This window comes from Dendrobates tinctorius, unplaced genomic scaffold (assembly GCF_039654945.1).
Source record: "Dendrobates tinctorius isolate UK_male_01 unplaced genomic scaffold, ASM3965494v1 ptg000138l, whole genome shotgun sequence".
NCBI classification, from domain to species: Eukaryota; Metazoa; Chordata; class Amphibia; order Anura; family Dendrobatidae; genus Dendrobates; species Dendrobates tinctorius.
This window is the reverse complement of record NW_027361806.1, coordinates 12,908,458-12,929,655: the sequence shown is the minus strand read 5'-3', so window position 1 is coordinate 12,929,655 and position 21,198 is coordinate 12,908,458. Positions and strand designations below refer to the sequence as shown.

General features: G+C 58.6%; 1 protein-coding gene across 21 annotated transcripts in view; it reads right to left on the bottom strand.

The window, feature by feature from the left end:
* NFIA (nuclear factor I A) overlaps positions 1-21,198 on the bottom strand; it is a 507,433-nt gene that overhangs the window by 344,310 nt on the left and 141,925 nt on the right. For 3 of the 21 annotated variants that reach the window (XM_073544614.1, XM_073544617.1, XM_073544618.1), the window contains exon 1: positions 1,705-2,051. The exons of 2 other annotated variants lie outside the window; for them this stretch is intronic. In XM_073544614.1, the coding sequence (XP_073400715.1) occupies positions 1,705-1,731 (27 nt within the window). In that variant the 5' untranslated portion in view covers positions 1,732-2,051. Of the gene's footprint in view, positions 1-75; positions 1,408-1,704; positions 2,096-8,080; positions 8,302-21,198 lie in introns of those variants that run through there. 16 more of the 21 variants (XM_073544604.1, XM_073544608.1, XM_073544599.1 and 13 more) reach the window with 13 other exon arrangements.

Below are 21,198 nucleotides of genomic sequence, written 5' to 3'. Positions count from 1 at the left end.
AAAAAACGGACAAGAAAAAAAATAATAATTAAAAAAAAAAAAAACAGAAAAACAACAGACATGAATCCACTGTACCCAAACACTTGTAGCTGGCCAACCAGGAGTGACCGGTGGCAAGGATCTAGATCCAGGAATGAAAGTGGGGGCTCCATCTACATCACCTCCTGTGCCCATTGCCAACCCAAGTGCCATGACCCCCCCCAACATTGCCCCACTGCACCCGCCTGAAGGAGAGGAGATACTACCACAGATCTTGAGCCGCATAGGGTGATATCTGCCTGGTAAAAAAAGTTGCACGTAGAATTCATCCCCCTTGTGTGATAGTCAGCGACCAGAGGGGGAGAGAGACAGATCTGAACTGCCCAGAGAACAGAGACAGCACAGCCAGGACCGGCCCCCACACACACACTGACACACACACACTGACACACTCACTCTGCGAGGAAATCCACCAATGTAGCTACACACCACACTACAGCTATCGAGCCCAAGTAACCAGCTCACTATGGAAATGTGCACCAGTACCGGGCACTACGGTGCCAGCGGGCACACACAACTAGCCGGCAGCCAAGCACAACTACAAGGCACACACAAGTAGCCAGCTCAGTATGGAGACATGCACAAGTGTCAAGCACTACTGTGCCAGCGGGGCACACACAACTAACCAGTGACTACACACAACTAACCAGTGACTAAACACAACTAACCAGTGACTACACACAACTAACCAGCGACTACACACAACTAACCAGTGACTAAACACAACTAGCCAGCTCAGTATGGAGACATGCACAAGTGTCAAGCACTACTGTGCCAGCGGGGCACACACAACCAGTGACTAAACACAACTAGCCAGTGACTACAGACAACTACATGGCACACACAACTAGCCAGTGACTACACACAACTAGCCAGTCACCCTCATTCCCAGATTCCTTGACACCCAACAAACTACGACTTCAGTACCTTTCAACTACCCCCCCACACACATTGCAACAAAATCCAAAAACCCAGCACACCCATACAACTGGCCAACTCACATGCCCACTGCAATGCACCCCTAGCCAACTATATTCCACTACAACACAGGCAAAGTAAAAAAGACACAGCCAGCAACATTGTATCCAACTCTCATCCACATCCTGCCCTGCACCCAACACAGGAGAGAAAGAAAGCAAACCCTAAGCAGTCCCCCCTCACATAAACTGTGCCCTGCAAGCAACATGACACATGATGCCCATTACACTGCAATCCAGAGTGTAGACAGCAACACGCAGACAGCAGGAACAATCCTCAGCAACTATCTGCCATGCACAAAGTGACACAAGGCACACACACACTAGGTGCACCCAGGATTCCTGCACTGTCTGGCCAGCACACTCATGACAAGCCAATGGCAGCAGCACTACCCAACCTCACATCCCTCCAGCCAGTGACACTTCCCCAGTGCCAATGTCATTGTGTGTGGGGATCAGTCCCACTGGAGGGGCTGCAGCAATAGGCAGTGCACAAAGTAGCAGAAGTCTGACAATAGCCCCCAGAGCTGTGCCCACATCCCCTGGCATACACTGCAGGGCTGCCCGTCCTTGGCATCTCTCTCCCCCTCAGACACGTGTAGAAGCTCAGGGCAGATCCCTGAAGTCCTGCTGAAAGTATATTAATAGCAGAGGCGCCATGTGCCAGGCTGGTGCAGGAGTAACTCACCTGGGTGAGGCAGAGAGGGGAGTACATGCTGCTGGGAGCGGAGCCCACAGTGGCCGGGGGGACAGGAGGGAAGGATCAGGCGTCTTCTTGCTGCTTCTCGCTTCTTCTTTCACATTTCCAACTCTGCAAACTGCAGCTGCTCCGCTCCATGAGCTGAACTCTCCCCCCAGCGCCCCCCGGGGATGCCCCCCTGGCACTCGGTGCAGCCTGTGCCGGAGCTGCGGTGCCCTGGTCCAGTCCTAGGCTGGGAGCTGCTGGCTGCAAAGCAGGAATAACTTTCCGGATACTGCAGCTCTCAGGCACCCAACCCCCACCCCCTGCCGCCCCCCTGCTCCTCTGATCACAGCACTGTCTAATCATGCAAAAGGGCTGATCAATACATGAACCAGTCTCGATCAGACCCGGGGGTGGCAGTGCCCAGACATGGGGCTGCTGGGGGAGGTGTTAACCCGCGCCGTGCCAGGGAACGCAGGGAGTGCAGGGGTTAAATGTAGAAGTATGCAGAACTCTGGGCTCTCTCTTTCCGGGACCTGCGCCGGTCCCCTCCCTCCAGGCTCCTTATGAAATGAGATTTTCACAATGGCACCGGCTCTGGGGCTTCTCCTGACCAGACAGAATCTCACAGAACCTCCAGTATTGGACGGGGAGAGGCGCAAGGAGCAGCAGCGACCGGGGGGCAGGGAGCCGGCGGCGGCCGCTGATTTACCAACACTGCGCTCAGTGCTACATTGTCAGTAAACGTTATTGTTACTGTACAAAAGCATCCGCTTCACCAAGAACGCTGGAACTTGTAGTTCTCCACCCCACCAGCCTGCAGCACTTCATTGAATTTAAAAAAATTATACACACACATACATATATTTTAATATTATTATTATTATTATTATTATATAGTTTTTAGTATTTTTATAAGTTTTGGCACGCAGTTCTACAACTGCAGCAACTACTCCCATCAAGGCAGGAGAACAGTCTGTGTATATGTATATGACAGGTTGGCTTTTACATGAGCTTATTAGGATCGGAATTATTAGTATATTTTACACTAAAAGTCCAAAAGAGGGATGTAACTTCTGCTGCAGTAAAAAAAAAAAACAGTAATGACTCAGCTGTGGGTGGCGTGGCATGCTGGCACTTGTAGTTCTACAACTGCAGCACTTTCCATGCTGAACATCAGTGTGAAGTTGTACACTGTACTATTGCCTAAAATGCTGACACTTTTAGGTCTACAAGTATGGACGCGCTGTTTTTACACACAACAGTCAATGACACCTTGGATATTATAGTGACTGTTAGGCCACGTTCACACCTTCAGTATTTGGTCAGTATTTTACATCAGTATTTGTAGCCAAAACCAGGAGAGGAACAATCAGAGGAAAAGTATAATAGAAACCCGTCACCACTTCTGGATTCATCACCCACTCCTGGTTTTGACTTACAAATACTGATGTAAAATACTGACCAAATACTGAGTGTGTGAACGTGGCCTTATAGTTTCCATAAGGATCACTTTTCTTGTACCTCAAATTATTGCTGCTAACATCAAGGCTGTGTGCCCATGATGCGGAAGTGGCAGCACTTTGGACGCAGCGTATGTTTGCTGCGTCCATAGCGCTGCCGTCTATTGAACGCAGGTGAATCCGCATGTGTTCATTGAATGGTGCGGATTTACCGCATTGAAATATATTTCTATTACTTAAATTTCTCTGCAAAAGAAATTGACATGCTGCGGTCCTGAAAGACGCGCAGCATGGCCGTCTCTGCGGGTGATCCACAGGCGACTATGCACGTATAGTTGACATGGGATTTCTAGAAATCCCATCCACTATGCTGTAATATCTGGTCGCTGCGGATTTGAACGGCGTGAAACTCACAGCAATTCCTGGACATGGTCACACACCCTAAAACTGCAGTTTCTATCTGGCTTTTTTTTTAACAGGTTCTACTGCAAAAAAACAAACAAAAAAACACAGAGCTGGTTGGAAAAACGCAACGTGCAATTTTTGGATAGAGCTCCTTGAAGAGTACTATGGAATCAATTCCCACCAGTGTTTTCTTTATCAGGCTGGAAAGAAAAAAACACTGGATGGCCGGATCAATGAAAACAAGGCCATAGTCCTGGGCAGGTTGCTAATTATTTGACGAGACTGGCAGCACAGTATCATGTTTGGAAAAGATCTGCAGCATGTCAAAACGTTGCATCCTGTATATGGCAGAACAAAAGATATCTTGATTTTCCATCATTTGGACACTGTCTGATAAATTTTGACACTTTACACTGGTAACATAATATTGTCTTGGCAGCATAGGCATAGCCTAGTGTATACCACGGCACGCTGGCCCCTGTAGTTCTACCATTACAATAGGCCTGTTTTTTTTCTTTACTTTTGGAAGCCATAAGCATTGAGCCAATCATTTCCAATATGGCGCATGTAATGTGTAGCAAAATGTACATTCTGAAAAACCGTGTATGAACACTGCATTGCAATGCACCACATACCGGCTCATATTCAATAGTAACCAGACAGCGACACAAAAACAAAAACTCCAGTATACATTTTTTGGCATCCCCGTTCGGGTCGCTCCTGTTCATCTCAGGCCTCTGACTTGTAGAGATGTTTTTTTCTGGCCTCCAGTCACTTTTCTACTCATTAAACCCCATCTGTTTAACTATTAGTATTTTCAGGAAATCCAGGCGAGGTGCTGGAAGGCCACAGAATTATTTTTGCTTTTGGCTAACACCCCCACAGGCTTTCCATGTTTCCTAGATACTAGATTTTGGCTCTCATTCTGACTTTTGTCCAAGCCACAGAGAAAAGTTATCACACAAATTACTGTCTAAAGTATACATGAAGTCTTATAAACACCGAGAACTCGCTCTGCCCAACTATTAACCACTCGGAAGCAGCAAGCACCAAAACGAGATCAATGTGTTGTGCACCTCCACCTAGGCACAAGTGCATAAAAGTGTAAGTGGACCTGCTCCATAAATATAGATTTATTGTACTCATTTACATAGCGCTATTAATTTCACAAGAACAGACCACCACTGTACCCATTGGTGCTCACAATCTAAATTCCCTATCAGTATGTCTTTGGGGTATATATATACACAGTTACTAACAAACATACACATATAATAGATTATATATATATAGTAAAAAAAAAATAAGAATTTTGGTTTAGGGGCTTCAGCGACGTTTCACCTTCTGTTTGAGGAAGGAATAGTTTAGTATTACATTTTTAAAATGTATCAACACTATGAATAAAGAAAAGTCATTTTTTTCACTTAAAGTTGAAGTGATGCCTTTCTTTTCTGTATACATTATATCTATTCTATATACATATTTATTGTGTGAACCTCTATGTGTACATACATATATACTCTATGTGTGCAAATACAGCTGTAGCAACCTTTACCTTGACATGTAACATCAGATGCTTCTGAAGTGGCGGTAGTTTGCTATATTTGCATAAGTATATGGATATGTCTGCATGTATGTGTGCATCTGTGCATATACATCTGTATCTGGGCACAATTGTGACTGTACTAGAAACATAAATACAATGTACTGAAATAACTAGAAATATCAGAACATTTTGATTGCAGCGGTAATGAGAACACATTCAGTAAGTGACTGCTAGACTGTCGGGTCAGAATTTAGCACATATATATATATATATATATATACACACAGTACACAATTGCTAATAACTGTGCAGTCCTTCCGTCTCCCATTCGCTCTGCACACTCCCTGCCGCAGTAACTTGCTCCATATTAAAGTTTGAGGTTGAACTTGCTGTGAGGAGCAGCAGAATATTACATGGCGCTGGGAGGGGTGAGGGGGATGTGGAGGGGCCTGGGCTTTGTCTCTGAGTACAGTAAATGTCTCTCTCCCCGCAGCAGCAGTGGCTCTTATTCCCCTCAGACTCTTGTGGTTTCCATATTATGTGAGGGAGGCTTTGGCGCCCTTTGTGCGCCTGTGAGAGGCCTCCATGCGCCCTCTAGGCCTTCACTCCAGCCCAGGCTCAGCGCTCCGCTTCCTTCACACTTCTCAAGACACAAACAAAATAGAAAAACAGGGAAATGGGGAAAGAAGAAAAACAATTGCAAGAAGGAAAAAGAGGACAGGTCTCCTGGAGGGTGGATCAGAGACCCAGGCCACTGCCAAGGGAGCTAGGCGGCAGCCATGGCCTGTCCTCTGGGGTAAGACAAGGAGCAAAGAATCAATTGGAAGCAAAGGATACAAATAAAAATGGCCTTTTATTGAGCTGTTAAAGTGGGAACATGGAGGCGAGTCAGTCAGGAGTTGCAGGGAGGCTTTAGCCTTGAATGCCCGCTGGAAATGACTCCTTCCCGGGCTTCTCTTGGCACCATGCCCAAGAATGCATTTACAATCCGCTATATGGGAAACATATATACACACGCACTAAAGGAGCGCATTTACGGCGTGGTAAATATACACACAAGTGTGAGGCTGTGGCTGAGTATCCGATGGGGTGTCCTCAGTGCACCTCAAATTCCCCATGGCGTATGACACCACATTCCATGGCGCTGTACAGAGAATACGCCGATACGTTCAAATCCTTGACCTGAACTCAATCACAATCTAAAAAGGGGAAACTTTAGGAATTTTGGAATTCTAATATTTTGTAATGGGGCGGTCCGCATAGACTCTTCATGAAATACAGAAATCTTTGTGATTGCACCGCTAGGTGATCAATTAGGTCGCCATGTTGGGATTAGGTGTCAACTTTAGAAAGTTGGAGATCTCCAGTGCCATGTAACCCTCTTCTATGGATTTCAGGCCATGCAATGATTAATGGTTGATTTATAGCTGTAAGTGAAAGAATGTGAAGATCACAGTCTGGCTCCTAATTACAGGAGAAGGAGGGGACTGGCTGCCCCCTCTATAGAGCTATAACTCACTAATGTATGGGGCTCTGACACTTGCCTCCGTCCTGTGTAAGAAGTATCCCATTTACACTGCACGTTACTGCACCAACCATGATAGATGAGACCACAGAGGACAAGTGGCAGAATATGGATAATAGTGTATCGATTGGAAATGTGTACATAATGGAGAGATACACTGGAATAAGTCTATACACCCACTGCAGGGTATATGCGCACGTGCATTACAGTCCTATTCACTTCAATGGCAGTGCTGTCAATATATTCTAAGAAGGGACAAACAACTGTGAGGAGACCCCTTCATTTCTGCAGTTGATAAAGGGAGGGGGCTCCTCTTACAAACATCACTACTGATATGAATGACCAAGTATATATAGGGTGCAGCAGGTGGGATTGGAGGGCATGTGTCCACATAGTGGACGCACTACAAATGCAGTAGTGCAGGGGTGGACGTATCATTGCTGCAGTCTGGGGACCAAGAGGTAAGGGGGCACGTTTCTTCTAAAGCAGGTGGGATTGGGCGTTATGATGAGCTATTGAACTATGAAGGGCCCCTATACTGTTCTTCTAAAGGCAGTGGCGGAACTTGAAGCTTGTGGGCCCCAATGCAAAAGCTCCAATGGGCCCCCCAATTATTGCAAGTCTTTATCAGTAATGGTCTTTTCATATGGGCCGCTTAGGCTCCAGGGCCTGAGTGCGATTCTAAACCCTGCACCTATTATAGTTAGAGGGCCCCTTTTCTGTCGGTGTCTGCCAGAGCAGTACCGTATTCAGAAATAAGAGGAGGTCAGAAAGCAATCCTTGCCAGGGGTGTACAAAAAAAAACAAAAATTGTAAAAAAAAATCCTAGTCATTGCTGCAGTGACTCTGCTGTAGGAGGTAAGGGGTTAATGAACAGATACAAAGTAGCACAGGCTTCACACAACCCACTGAGCCACAGACTCAGTTTTCCACATTTTCACCAAACTTCAGTTAAAGCCTCTGCCCCATGCAGAGCACGAGACCCCTCTGCACCCCCTCTGGAGGAGACCCACAAATGGCCTGGACACCCCCTCCAGCCGCAGGCTGCCCATTGGCTGCCGCCCCCATCCATCATCGTTTCCTGCCGCAGGATTGGCCCGTGCTGACCTGTCTAGACACTTCCTTTGTGTCAGGGGGAGGGGGGCTCCCATTCTACATTGTACAGTTCCCTCTTATTTATTTTTTTACTTTTTTTCCCCTCTCTCTGGCTGGGATCGAGCAGTCGCTAAATGTGCAGAGCTCAGCACTAAGGAAAGGAAGCGAAGCCCACCCTTCTCCTGGTGCAGGGGGGCTGCAGCACTTCACACACTGCTGCTATTAGTCTGCAAAATGTACAGGTACTACAGACCCCAAAGTCACACTGAGCCCCCAATATCCCCGACCCCGAGTCACCCGCCCAACATAGGAACTAATGCAAAAGAGAAGCTGAGTGCAGCCACGTACCATCGTCACACAGGAGCCCACACAGTGCGGGGGGCTCTAGGGGGCTCGGGAGCAGGGCGGCGTCATGGCTGGGGAGGGCTGTGGGGGGCTCAGGCCATGGCCGGCACTGTGGGGGGCTCCGGGGTCCCGGGACACTTGGCACAAGTTGCAATCTCTCCGTGTTTATTTCCGCAATTGCTACAATTTGCATAGTTTCCTCGCTCGGCCAATAGGAGACGAGGAATGGCAGCTCTGGCCGGGGAACGTTCTAAAGCCCCCGGTGCTGGGCCCCGGCCGGAGGAGGGAGAGGTGCCGGACCGAGGAGCCGGGGGGAGGAGGGAGCGCCGGACCGAGGAGCCGGGGGGAGGAGGAGGAGGGAGCGAGGAGCCGGGGGGAGGAGGAGGAGGGAGCGCCGGAGCGAGGAGCCGGGGGGAGGAGGGAGCGCCGGAGCGAGGAGCCGGGAGGAGGAGGAGGAGGGAGCGAGGAGCCGGGGGGAGGAGGGAGCGCCGGACCGAGGAGCCGGGGGGAGGAGGGAGCGCCGGAGCGAGGAGCCGGGGGGAGGAGGAGGAGGGAGCGCCGGACCGAGGAGCCGGGGGGAGGAGGAGGAGGGAGCGCCGGACCGAGGAGCCGGGGGGAGGAGGAGGAGGGAGCGCCGGACCGAGGAGCCGGGGGGAGGAGGAGGAGGGAGCGCCGGACCGAGGAGCCGGGGGGAGGAGGGAGCGCCGGACCGAGGAGCCGGGGGGAGGAGGAGGAGGGAGCGCCGGACCGAGGAGCCGGGGGGAGGAGGGAGCGCCGGACCGAGGAGCCGGGGGGAGGAGGAGGAGGGAGCGCCGGACCGAGGAGCCGGGGGGAGGAGGAGGGAGCGCCGGACCGAGGAGCCGGGGGGAGGAGGAGGGGGGAGGAGGAGGAGGGAGCGCCGGACCGAGGAGCCGGGGGGAGGAGGAGGAGGGAGCGCCGGACCGAGGAGCCGGGAGGAGGAGGAGGGAGCGCCGGACCGAGGAGCCGGGGGGAGGAGGAGGGAGCGCCGGACCGAGGAGCCGGGGGGAGGAGGGAGCGCCGGACCGAGGAGCCGGGGGGAGGAGGAGGAGGGAGCGCCGGAGCGAGGAGCCGGGGGGAGGAGGAGGAGGGAGCGCCGGACCGAGGAGCCGGGGGGAGGAGGAGGGAGCGCCGGACCGAGGAGCCGGGGGGAGGAGGAGGAGGGAGCGCCGGACCGAGGAGCCGGGGGGAGGAGGAGGGAGCGCCGGACCGAGGAGCCGGGGGGAGGAGGAGGAGGGAGCGCCGGACCGAGGAGCCGGGGGGAGGAGGAGGAGGGAGCGCCGGACCGAGGAGCCGGGGGGAGGAGGAGGAGGGAGCGCCGGACCGAGGAGCCGGGGGGAGGAGGGAGCGCCGGACCGAGGAGCCGGGGGGAGGAGGAGGAGGGAGCGCCGGACCGAGGAGCCGGGGGGAGGAGGGAGCGCCGGACCGAGGAGCCGGGGGGAGGAGGAGGAGGGAGCGCCGGACCGAGGAGCCGGGGGGAGGAGGAGGGAGCGCCGGACCGAGGAGCCGGGGGGAGGAGGAGGGGGGAGGAGGAGGAGGGAGCGCCGGACCGAGGAGCCGGGGGGAGGAGGAGGAGGGAGCGCCGGACCGAGGAGCCGGGAGGAGGAGGAGGGAGCGCCGGACCGAGGAGCCGGGGGGAGGAGGGAGCGCCGGACCGAGGAGCCGGGGGGAGGAGGAGGAGGGAGCGCCGGAGCGAGGAGCCGGGGGGAGGAGGAGGAGGGAGCGCCGGACCGAGGAGCCGGGGGGAGGAGGAGGGAGCGCCGGACCGAGGAGCCGGGGGGAGGAGGAGGAGGGAGCGCCGGACCGAGGAGCCGGGGGGAGGAGGAGGAGGGAGCGCCGGACCGAGGAGCCGGGGGGAGGAGGAGGAGGGAGCGCCGGACCGAGGAGCCGGGGGGAGGAGGAGGGAGCGCCGGACCGAGGAGCCGGGGGGAGGAGGGAGCGCCGGACCGAGGAGGAGCCGGGGGGAGGAGGAGGAGGGAGCGCCGGAGCGAGGAGCCGGGGGGAGGAGGAGGAGGGAGCGCCGGAGCGAGGAGCCGGGGGGAGGAGGAGGAGGGAGCGCCGGAGCGAGGAGCCGGGGGGAGGAGGAGGAGGGAGCGCCGGACCGAGGAGCTGGGGGGAGGAGGAGGGAGCGCCGGACCGAGGAGCCGGGGGGAGGAGGAGGAGGGAGCGCCGGACCGAGGAGCCGGGGGGAGGAGGAGGAGGGAGCGCCGGAGCGAGGAGCCGGGGGGAGGAGGAGGAGGGAGCGCCGGACCGAGGAGCCGGGGGGAGGAGGAGGAGGGAGCGCCGGACCGAGGAGCCGGGGGGAGGAGGAGGAGGGAGCGCCGGAGCGAGGAGCCGGGGGGAGGAGGAGGAGGGAGCGCCGGACCGAGGAGCCGGGGTGAGGAGGGAGCGCCGGACCGAGGAGCCGGGGGGAGGGGGAGGAGGAGGAGGGAGCGCCGGACCGAGGAGCCGGGGGGAGGAGGGAGCGCCGGACCGAGGAGCCGGGGGGAGGAGGAGGAGGGAGCGCCGGACCGAGGAGCCGGGGGGAGGAGGAGGGAGCGCCGGACCGAGGAGCCGGGGGGAGGAGGAGGAGGGAGCGCCGGACCGAGGAGCCGGGGGGAGGAGGAGGAGGGAGCGCCGGACCGAGGAGCCGGGGGGAGGAGGAGGAGGGAGCGCCGGACCGAGGAGCCGGGGGGAGGAGGAGGGAGCGCCGGACCGAGGAGCCGGGGGGAGGAGGGAGCGCCGGAGCGAGGAGCCGGGGGGAGGAGGAGGAGGGAGCGCCGGAGCGAGGAGCCGGGGGGAGGAGGAGGAGGGAGCGCCGGACCGAGGAGCCGGGGGGAGGAGGAGGGAGCGCCGGACCGAGGAGCCGGGGGGAGGAGGAGGAGGGAGCGCCGGACCGAGGAGCCGGGGGGAGGAGGAGGAGGGAGCGCCGGACCGAGGAGCCGGGGGGAGGAGGAGGAGGGAGCGCCGGACCGAGGAGCCGGGGGGAGGAGGAGGAGGGAGCGCCGGACCGAGGAGCCGGGGGGAGGAGGGAGCGCCGGAGCGAGGAGCCGGGGGGAGGAGGAGGAGGGAGCGCCGGAGCGAGGAGCCGGGGGGAGGAGGAGGAGGGAGCGCCGGAGCGAGGAGCCGGGGGGAGGAGGAGGAGGGAGCGCCGGAGCGAGGAGCCGGGGGGAGGAGGAGGAGGGAGCGCCGGACCGAGGAGCTGGGGGGAGGAGGAGGGAGCGCCGGACCGAGGAGCCGGGGGGAGGAGGAGGAGGGAGCGCCGGACCGAGGAGCCGGGGGGAGGAGGAGGGAGCGCCGGACCGAGGAGCCGGGGGGAGGAGGAGGAGGGAGCGCCGGACCGAGGAGCCGGGGGGAGGAGGGAGCGCCGGACCGAGGAGCCGGGGGGAGGAGGAGGAGGGAGCGCCGGACCGAGGAGCCGGGGGGAGGAGGGAGCGCCGGACCGAGGAGCCGGGGGGAGGAGGAGGGAGCGCCGGACCGAGGAGCCGGGGGGAGGAGGAGGGAGCGCCGGACCGAGGAGCCGGGGGGAGGAGGAGGGAGCGCCGGACCGAGGAGCCGGGGGGAGGAGGAGGAGGGAGCGCCGGACCGAGGAGCCGGGGGGAGGAGGGAGCGCTGGACCGAGGAGCCGGGGGGAGGAGGAGGAGGGAGCGCCGGACCGAGGAGCCGGGGGGAGGAGGGAGCGCCGGACCGAGGAGCCGGGGGGAGGAGGAGGGAGCGCCGGACCGAGGAGCCGGGAGGAGGAGGAGGGAGCGCCGGACCGAGGAGCCGGGGGGAGGAGGAGGAGGGAGCGCCGGACCGAGGAGCCGGGGGGAGGAGGAGGGAGCGCCGGACCGAGGAGCCGGGGGGAGGAGGAGGAGGGAGCGCCGGACCGAGGAGCCGGGGGGAGGAGGAGGAGGGAGCGCCGGACCGAGGAGCCGGGGGGAGGAGGAGGGAGCGCCGGACCGAGGAGCCGGGGGGAGGAGGAGGAGGGAGCGCCGGAGCGAGGAGCCGGGGGGAGGAGGAGGAGGGAGCGCCGGAGCGAGGAGCCGGGGGGAGGAGGAGGAGGGAGCGCCGGACCGAGGAGCTGGGGGGAGGAGGAGGGAGCGCCGGACCGAAGAGCCGGGAGGAGGAGGAGGAGGGGGGAGCGCCGGACCTCGGAGCCGGGAGGAGGAGGAAGAGGTGCCGGACCGAGGAGGAGGGGGGAGCGCCGGACCGAGGAGCCGGGAGGAGGAGGAGGGAGCGCCGGACCGAGGAGCCGGGAGGAGGAGGAGGAGGGAGCGCCGGACCGAGGAGCCGGGAGGAGGAGGAGGAGGGAGCGCCGGGCCGAGGAGCCGGGAGGAGGAGGAGGGAGCGCCGGACCAAGGAGCCGGGGGGAGGAGGAGGAGGGAGCGCCGGACCGAGGAGCCGGGGGGAGGAGGAGGGAGCGCCGGACCGAGGAGCCGGGGGGAGGAGGAGGGAGCGCCGGACCGAGGAGCCGGGAGGAGGAGGAGGGGGGAGCGCCGGACCGAGGAGCCGGGAGGAGGGGGGAGCGCCGGACCGAGGAGCCGGGAGGAGGAGGAAGAGGTGCCGGACCGAGGAGGAGGAGGAGGGGGGAGCGCCGGACCGAGGAGCCGGGAGGAGGAGGAGGAGGGAGCGCCGGACCGAGGAGCCGGGAGGAGGAGGAGGAGGGAGCGCCGGACCGAGGAGCCGGGAGGAGGAGGAGGAGGAGGAGGGAGCGCCGGACCGAGGAGCCAGGAGGAGGAGGAGGAGGGAGCGCCGGACCGAGGAGCCGGGAGGAGGAGGAGGGAGCGCCGGGCCGAGGAGCCGGGAGGAGGAGGAGGGAGCGCCGGGCCGAGGAGCCGGGGGGAGGAGGAGGAGGGAGCGCCGGACCGAGGAGCCGGGGGGAGGAGGAGGAGGGAGCGCCGGACCAAGGGGACGGGAGGAGGAGGAGGAGGAGGGGGGAGCGCCGGACCGAGGAGCCGGGGGGAGGAGGAGGGAGCGCCGGACCGAGGAGCCGGGAGGAGGAGGAAGAGGTGCCGGACCGAGGAGGAGGAGGAGGGGGGAGCACCGGACCGAGGAGCCGGGAGGAGGAGGAGGGGGGAGCGCCGGACCGAGGAGCCGGGAGGAGGAGGAGGGAGCGCCGGACCGAGGAGCCGGGAGGAGGAGGAGGGAGCGCCGGACCGAGGAGCCGGGAGGAGGAGGAGGGAGCGCCGGACCGAGGAGCCGGGGGGAGGAGGAGGAGCGAGCGCCGGACCGAGGAGTCGGGAGGAGGAGGAGGGGGGAGCGCCGGACCGAGGAGCCGGGGGGAGGAGGAGGGAGCGCCGGACCGAGGAGCCGGGGGGAGGAGGAGGAGGAGGGAGCGCCGGACCGAGGAGCCGGGAGGAGGAGGGAGCGCCGGACCGAGGAGCCGGGGGGAGGAGGAGGAGGCGGGAGCGCCGGACTGAGGAGCCGGGAGGAGGAGGAGGAGGAGGAAGGAGAGGTGCCGGACCGAGGAGCCGGGAGGAGGAGGGAGCGCCGGACCGAGGAGCCGGGGGGAGGAGGAGGAGGGAGCGCCGGACCGAGGAGCCGGGGGGAGGAGGAGGAGGAGGGAGCGCCGGACCGAGGAGCCGGGAGGAGGAGGAAGAGGTGCCAGACCGAGGAGGAGGAGGAGGAGGGGGGAGCGCCGGACCGATGAGCCAGGAGGAGGGAGCGCCGGACCGAGGAGCCGGGGGGAGGAGGAGGAAGCACTGGATCGAGGAGCCGGGAGGAGGAGGAGGGAGCGCCGGGCCGAGGAGCCGGGAGGAGGAGGAGGGAGCGCCAGGCCGAGGAGCCGGGAGGAGGAGGAGGGAGCGCCGGGCCGAGGAGCCGGGAGGAGGAGGGAGCGCCGGACCGAGGAGCCGGGGGGAGGAGGAGGAGGGAGCGCCGGACCGAGGGGACGGGAGGAGGAGGGAGCGCCGGACCGAGGAGCCGGGGGGAGGAGGAGGGAGCGCCGGACCGAGGAGCCGGGAGGAGGAGGAAGAGGTGCCGGACCGAGGAGGAGGAGGGGGGAGCGCCGAACCGAGTAGCCGGGAGGGGGGAGCGCCGGACCGAGGAGCCGGGAGGAGGAGGAGGGAGCGCTGGACCGAGGAGCCGGGAGGAGGAGGAGGGAGCGCCGGGCCGAGGAGCCGGGAGGAGGAGGGAGCGCCGGACCGAGGAGCCGGGGGGAGGAGGAGGAGGGAGCGCCGGACTGAGGGGACGGGAGGAGGAGGAGGAGGGGGGAGCGCCGGACCGAGGAGCCGGGGGGAGGAGGAGGGAGCGCCGGACCGAGGAGCCGGGAGGAGGAGGAAGAGGTGCCGGACCGAGGAGGAGGAGGAGGGTGGAGCGCCGGACCGAGGAGCCGGGAGGAGGAGGAGGGAGCGCCGGACCGAGGAGCCGGGAGGAGGAGGAGGGAGCGCCGGACCGAGGAGCCGGGAGGAGGAGGGAGCGCCGGACCGAGGAGCCGGGGGGAGGAGGAGGAGCGAGCGCCGGACCGAGGAGTCGGGAGGAGGAGGAGGGGGGAGCGCCGGACCGAGGAGCCGGGGGGAGGAGGAGGGAGCGCCAGACCGAGGAGCCGGGGGGAGGAGGAGGAGGAGGGAGCGCCGGACCGAGGAGCCGGGAGGAGGAGGGAGCGCCAGACCGAGGAGACGGGGGGAGGAGGAGGAGGCGGGAGCGCCGGACTGAGGAGCCGGACCGAGGAGCCGGGAGGAGGAGGAAGGAGAGGTGCCGGACCGAGGAGCCGGGAGGAGGAGGGAGCGCCGGACCGAGGAGCCGGGGGGAGGAAGAGGAGGGAGCGCCGGACCGAGGGGCCGGGGGGAGGAGGAGGAGGAGGGAGCGCCGGACCGAGGAGCCGGGAGGAGGAGGAAGAGGTGCCGGACCGAGGAGGAGGGGGGAGCGCCGGACCGATGAGCCAGGAGGAGGGAGCGCCGGACCGAGGAGCCGGGGGGAGGAGGAGGAAGCACTGGATCGAGGAGGAGGAGGAGGGAGCGCCGGGCCGAGGAGCCGGGAGGAGGAGGAGGGAGCGCCGGGCCGAGGAGCCGGGAGGAGGAGGGAGCGCCGGACCGAGGAGCCGGGGGGAGGAGGAGGAGGGAGCGCCGGACCGAGGGGACGGGAGGAGGAGGAGGGGGGAGCGCCGGACCGAGGAGCCGGGAGGAGGAGGAGGAGGAGGGGGGAGCGCCGAACCGAGTAGCCGGGAGGAGGAGGGAGCGCCGGACCGAGGTGCCGGGAGGAGGAGGGAGCGCCGGACCGAGGAGCCGGGAGGAGGAGGAGGAGGAGGGGGGAGCGCCGAACCGAGTAGCCGGGAGGAGAAGGAGGGGGGAGCGCCGGACCGAGGAGCCGGGAGGAGGAGGAGGAGGGAGCTCTGGACCGAGGAGCCGGGAGGAGGAGGAGGGAGCGCCGGACCGAGGAGCCGGGAGGAGGAGGGAGCGCCGGACCGAGGAGCCGGGGGGAGGAGGAGGAGCGAGCGCCGGACCGAGGAGTCGGGGGGAGCGCCGGACCGAGGAGCCGGGGGGAGGAGGAGGGAGCGCCGGACCGAGGAGCCGGGGGGAGGAGGAGGGAGCGCCGGACCGAGGAGCCGGGAGGAGGAGGGAGCGCCGGACCGAGGAGCCGGGAGGAGGAGGGAGCGCCGGACCGAGAAGCCGGGGGGAGGGGGAGAAGGCGGGAGCGCCGGACTGAGGAGCCGGACCGAGGAGCCGGGAGGAGGAGGAGGAAGGAGGGGTGCCGGACCGATGAGCCGGGAGGAGGAGGGAGCGCCGGGCCGAGGAGCCGGGGGGAGGAGGAGGAGGGAGCGCCGGACCGAGGAGCCGGGGGGAGGAGGAGGAGGGAGCGCCGGACCGAGGAGCCGGGAGGAGGAGGAAGAGGTGCCGGACCGAGGAGGGGGGAGCGCCGGACCGAGGAGCCAGGAGGAGGGAGCGCCGGACCGAGGAGCCGGGGGGAGGAGGAGGAAGCACTGGATCGAGGAGCCGGGGGGAGGAGGAGGGAGCGCCAGACCGAGGAGCCGGGAGGAGGAGGAAGAGGTGCCGGACCGAGGAGCCGGGAGGAGGAGGAGGGGGGAGCGCCGGACCGAGGAGCCGGGAGGAGGGAGCGCCGGACCGAGGAGCCGGGGGGGGAGCGCCGGACCGAGGAGGAGGAGGAGGGGGGAGGGGGGAGGGAGCGCCGGACCGAGGAGCCGGAAGGAGGAGGAGGGAGCGCCGGACCGAGGAGCCGGGAGGAGGTGCCGGACCGAGGAGCCGGGAGGAGGGAGCGCTGGACCGAGGAGCCGGAGGGGGGAGCGCAGGACTGAGGAGCCGGGAGGAGCAGGGAGCGCCGGACCGAGGAGCCAGGAGGTGGGGGGAGCGCCGGACCGAGGAGCCGGGAGGAGGAGCAGTTATTACGGCACACTTTCTGCTGGGGACCCGACCACAGCCAGGAACTGCACAGCTCACGTGTCCTGGCATGCTGGGACCTATAGTTCTGGACGGGTGGTGCAATAACCAGTGACTCAGTGTTCTGTCGAACCCAATGCTAGTAGAGCCAAGATATGCATCTCTCTATTATCATCTATTTATTTACTCATACATAGCGCCATTAATTCCACAGCGCTTTACAGACATTATCATCACTGTCCCCGATGGGGCTCACAATCTAGTTTCCCTATCAGTATGTCTTTGGAATGTGGAAGGAAACCGGAGTACCCGGAGGAAACCCACGCAAACACAGGGAGAACATACAAACTCCTTGCAGATGTTGTCCTTGGTGGGATTTAAACCCAGGACTCCAGCGCTGCAAGACTGCACTGCTAACCACTGAGCCGCCATTCACTGTGCTAACCTATTATCTATCAATTATTCTAGCTGTTATCTCGCTATCAATAATTCTGTATATCTCTATTATTTATTTTACTCATCTATATAGCGCCATCATATGCCGCAGCGCTTTACAGACGTTGTCATCGCTGTCCCCATAGGAATGTAGATTGTGATCCCCAATCAGGATGGCTTTGAAGTGTTGAAGGACATCAGAGAACCCAGAGGAAACCCACACAAGCATGGGGAGAATATACAAACTATTATCAATCATTTATCTATCTGCATCTGTTTTCTTATCTATCTCTTATAATCTATGATCTATCTATATCTTATGTAATATCAGAAACTATACTGCATTATTTATGTATCAGTTCTATATCATCATTGTATTATCGACTGATCACAAAGTAAGGGGTTGGCTCAGTGGATGGCACTGCAGCCTTGCAGCGCTGGAGTCCTGGGTTCAAATCCCACCAAGGACAACATCTGCAAGGAGTTTGTATGTTCTCCCTGTGTTTGCGTGGGTTTCCTCCGGGTTCTCTGGTTTCCTCCCACATTCCAAATACATACTGATAGGGAATCTAGATTGTGAGCCCCATCAGGGACAGTGACGATAATGTCTGTAAAGCGCTGTGGAAATAATGGCGCTATAAAAATGAGAAAAATAAATATAGATAGATAAATTAAACACTAAGATCTGGGAACTCATTTGCAGTAGTTACTAGGTTTTTGCTATGTAATTTGAGAGCAGAATGCTGCAGGATCAGAGACCCTGATTCCAGTGATATATTCAAAAATTTGCATACTTTCCTCGCACCAATAGAAGGAGAACGGCAGTTCTGGCCGGGGCAATGTTCTAATGCTCCTGGGCTTCTCACTGTCATTTTCATAAAATCACTTTTGTATCTGCTGTAGATCTACCAGTTCTCCGAAACTAATCCTCTTGTGATAATCTGCTGATAAAATAGTGATTTTATTAAAACTACAATAAGCAGTCCAGTGACACATTGCTGGAAACAGGGTTTCTGCCCTTACATTTTACTGCTCTCAGATTACCTAGCAAAAGCTGCTGACAGATTCCCTTTAAAGTTTACATCTCTATCCCGTCTTTCTGCCTAAAGGCCCCGTTACACATAACGATGTCCCAGCGATCCCACCAACGATCCGACATGATGGGATCGCTGGGACATCGTTAGGCTGATCGCTGGTGAGCTGTCACATAAACGGCCCCTCCAACGATCAGGACCAGCGAGCAAGCTGGTTTCCAAGGTAAACAGCTGGTATCCAAGAGCCGCGCGGCTCCTGGATACCCGATGTTTACATTAGAAACCAGCGTCGCTGATCGCTCGTCTCTTGCTGCCACACGCAGCGTTGCATGCTGACCAGCGATCGAAAAATGGCCCAGGTCGATCGAGCACGATCAGCGATAACCGGCAGGGGGGCCGGTCGCTGATCCCCGTCACACACAGCGATCTAGCTGGCGAGGTCGCTGTGTGTGACGAGGCCTTAAGATATAATGTTGATGAGATTCATCCATCATTAGTTACACATTGTGCAGATATTTGGGAGGTTCCTGGTCAGGATCTTATCTAAATATATTCTGATGTTTGTAGGTAACATATGATTAATATGTAAAGCTCCCGATAGATGTATTGGGCAATCTCCTTCCTCGAACCATCACTTTTTTTTCTGCTGACGTGGCTGTTAGAGCCTGATGTTTTCTGGAACAATTTCAATTTATTTATTTTTTTTATTATTGAAGGTGATGAAAACCTTTTAATTTAAGGCTAAAAACAGCAAGTTTAGCCTGGTTTTTATTAATTTTTTTACACCGTTCCATTGAATACCATGATACATTAATAACTGGTCAATACCGATGCCTCAAGCCAATTTTGTTAACTTTTTTTCTTTTTGATAACTATTTAGCAATAATCTATATATATAAAGCTGAGTGTATGTATATATATGTGTATGTGTATCAAGTCACGCCCACGCCACATAGCCCCGCCCACTTGTGTCTGGAGAGCGGGGTTGAAGAAGGAAGTGCGGGATGCTGGTGGAGAACGGAGCTGCGAGGGATAGAGCGGGACACGGATGGAGAGCGGTGCTGTGGAGGGAGAGTGTGATGGCGGGTGGAGAGCGGGGCTATTAAGGGAGAGCGGGATGTGGGCGGAGAGCTGGGCTGCTAAGAGAGAGCACAGTGGCCAGTGGAGACGGGCTGAGGAGGGAGAGAGCGGGCTGTGGAGGGAGAATGCGAGACAGTGATTGGAGAGTGGGGCTGTGGAAGGAGAGAGCGTGGCGGTGAATAGAGAGCTGGGCTGCAGATGGAGACAGCAGGGCTGCGGAGCTAAAGCAGGGCTGCTGAGGGAGAGAGCGGGACGGCCAGTGGAGACTGGCTGTGGAGGAAGAGAGCGGGATGGCGGATGGAGAGCGGGGCTTCGGAGGGAGAAAGCGGGACGGGCAGTGGAGGGCGGGGCTACGGAGGGAGAGAGCGGGATGGCCAGTGGAGGGCGGGGCTACGGAGGGAGAGAGCGGGATGGCCAGTGGAGGGCGGGGCTTCAGAGGGAGAAAGCGGGACGGCCAGTGGAGGGCGGGGCAGCGGAGGGAGAGAGCGGGATGGCAATCAGTTACTATGCCCTGGCAACGACGGACTCTTCAGCTTGTTTGGAAGGGGTAATGGAGGGGTAATGAGATTGCGTACCTGGGGAGCACTTTTGGACCCCCGCCCACATGAAAATTAAATTCATCAGATCCCGTGATCGTGTGCAGTATTGGTGGGTTTGGGTCCTTGGACTGACATATGGAGCTGCTTCTCTCTGCCATGGTTGAGATCAGAGATAACTATATATGGGGCTCCTCCACTGAAATACTTTGCAGTCAGCCCTTCCCTAACGTGGCTGATAACAGGGAATGATAATTCGTGAACCATGTGCTTTATGTTTCATTGTAGTATATGACATATATGCAAAACTCCTGTGTGTGAATATGCACACAGCATATGGAAATATTGAAAGCGTCGTCACAAGATCAGAAACGATCACCAATCCAAAAGATACTAGATAAGTGTCTGATTGGTTCCCATTTAATAGATCGTCAGTGCGATTGCTTATTCATCACTCCTTTCAAATGGGGTCTCTTGAGATGGGTGGGTGATAAGCTGTGACTTTGGGATAACCCCTTTAATAGATTTAATAACCCCTGAATACCTCGAAGCTATAAAAAAAAAAGCACCAAGAGAAGTCTATAATGTATGTCCACATGACACCGTGAGAAAAGTATAGGGCTCACAGATCAATGGCTGTGCCCCATTGGGCTCCAGTTGTCCCCCTACAGGTTGTGCCATCCAGAGTTTATGAAGATGGTGTGGGTTCCTGATATGGATCCTAATCTCTGCCCAGTAGGGTAACACCAAGTGCCTCTATCTGAATCTGCTCTATGTAATACTTCATGACTCCTGTGGTGGCGCTGCAGGGAAACAAAACACTTACTGCCGAGTTTCACTACAGATTCCAACAGGGACTCGCTTGTCCGGAGACCCATCTAACAAGTAGCAATTGGCCAAAGAGCTTCAAAACGGTAGCCTATGACATAGATCTGTGCATCGCAATGGGTAAAATTTGCACCGACCGCTGCAGCTTAATGTTTTGAAAGAAGAAAAAGCGTCTGTCACCACGTGTGTCTTGTAGTTTTATTTGGATAAAAAATAGCTAGGATACAACGATGCGTGGAGGCGATGGCCACTAGGCTTCGTCTGGCCTATATGTATCTGTAGCACATTGACATGTTTTATTTATTTTACTCATTTATATAGCGCCATTAATTCCACAGCACTTTACAGTTTGCACACATTGTCATCGCTGTCCCCATTGGGGCTCACAATCTAGAATCCCCATCAGTATGTCTTTGGAATGTGGAGGAAACCGGAGAACCCGGAGGAAACCCACGCAAACACAGGGAGAACGTGTTGCAGATTTCTAACTTGCAGTTTATTTCCATTTACACCGCAGATATTTTATTGAGATTTCCTAAAATATCATGTACTGCGCTTTTATTATATAGGATGCACCCTACTTTTTTCTTATAGGAAACTTGAGAAATACACCACACAGGCAGCACCCCCAGAAAACTGGTGTCACTGCATTATTGCTCCCCATAAGGTTGTTACATATAAGTCCACGTTCACACGGTCAGTATGTGGTCAGTATTTTACATCAGTATTTGTAAGCCAAAAATCAGGAGTGGAACAATCAGAGGAAAAGTATAATAGAAACCTGTCACCGCTTCTGGATTTCTCACCCACTCCTGATTTTGGCTTACACATACTGATGTAAAATACTGACCGTGTGAACGAGGCCTTAGATGCATTGTAATCCGGAGGACGTCCTC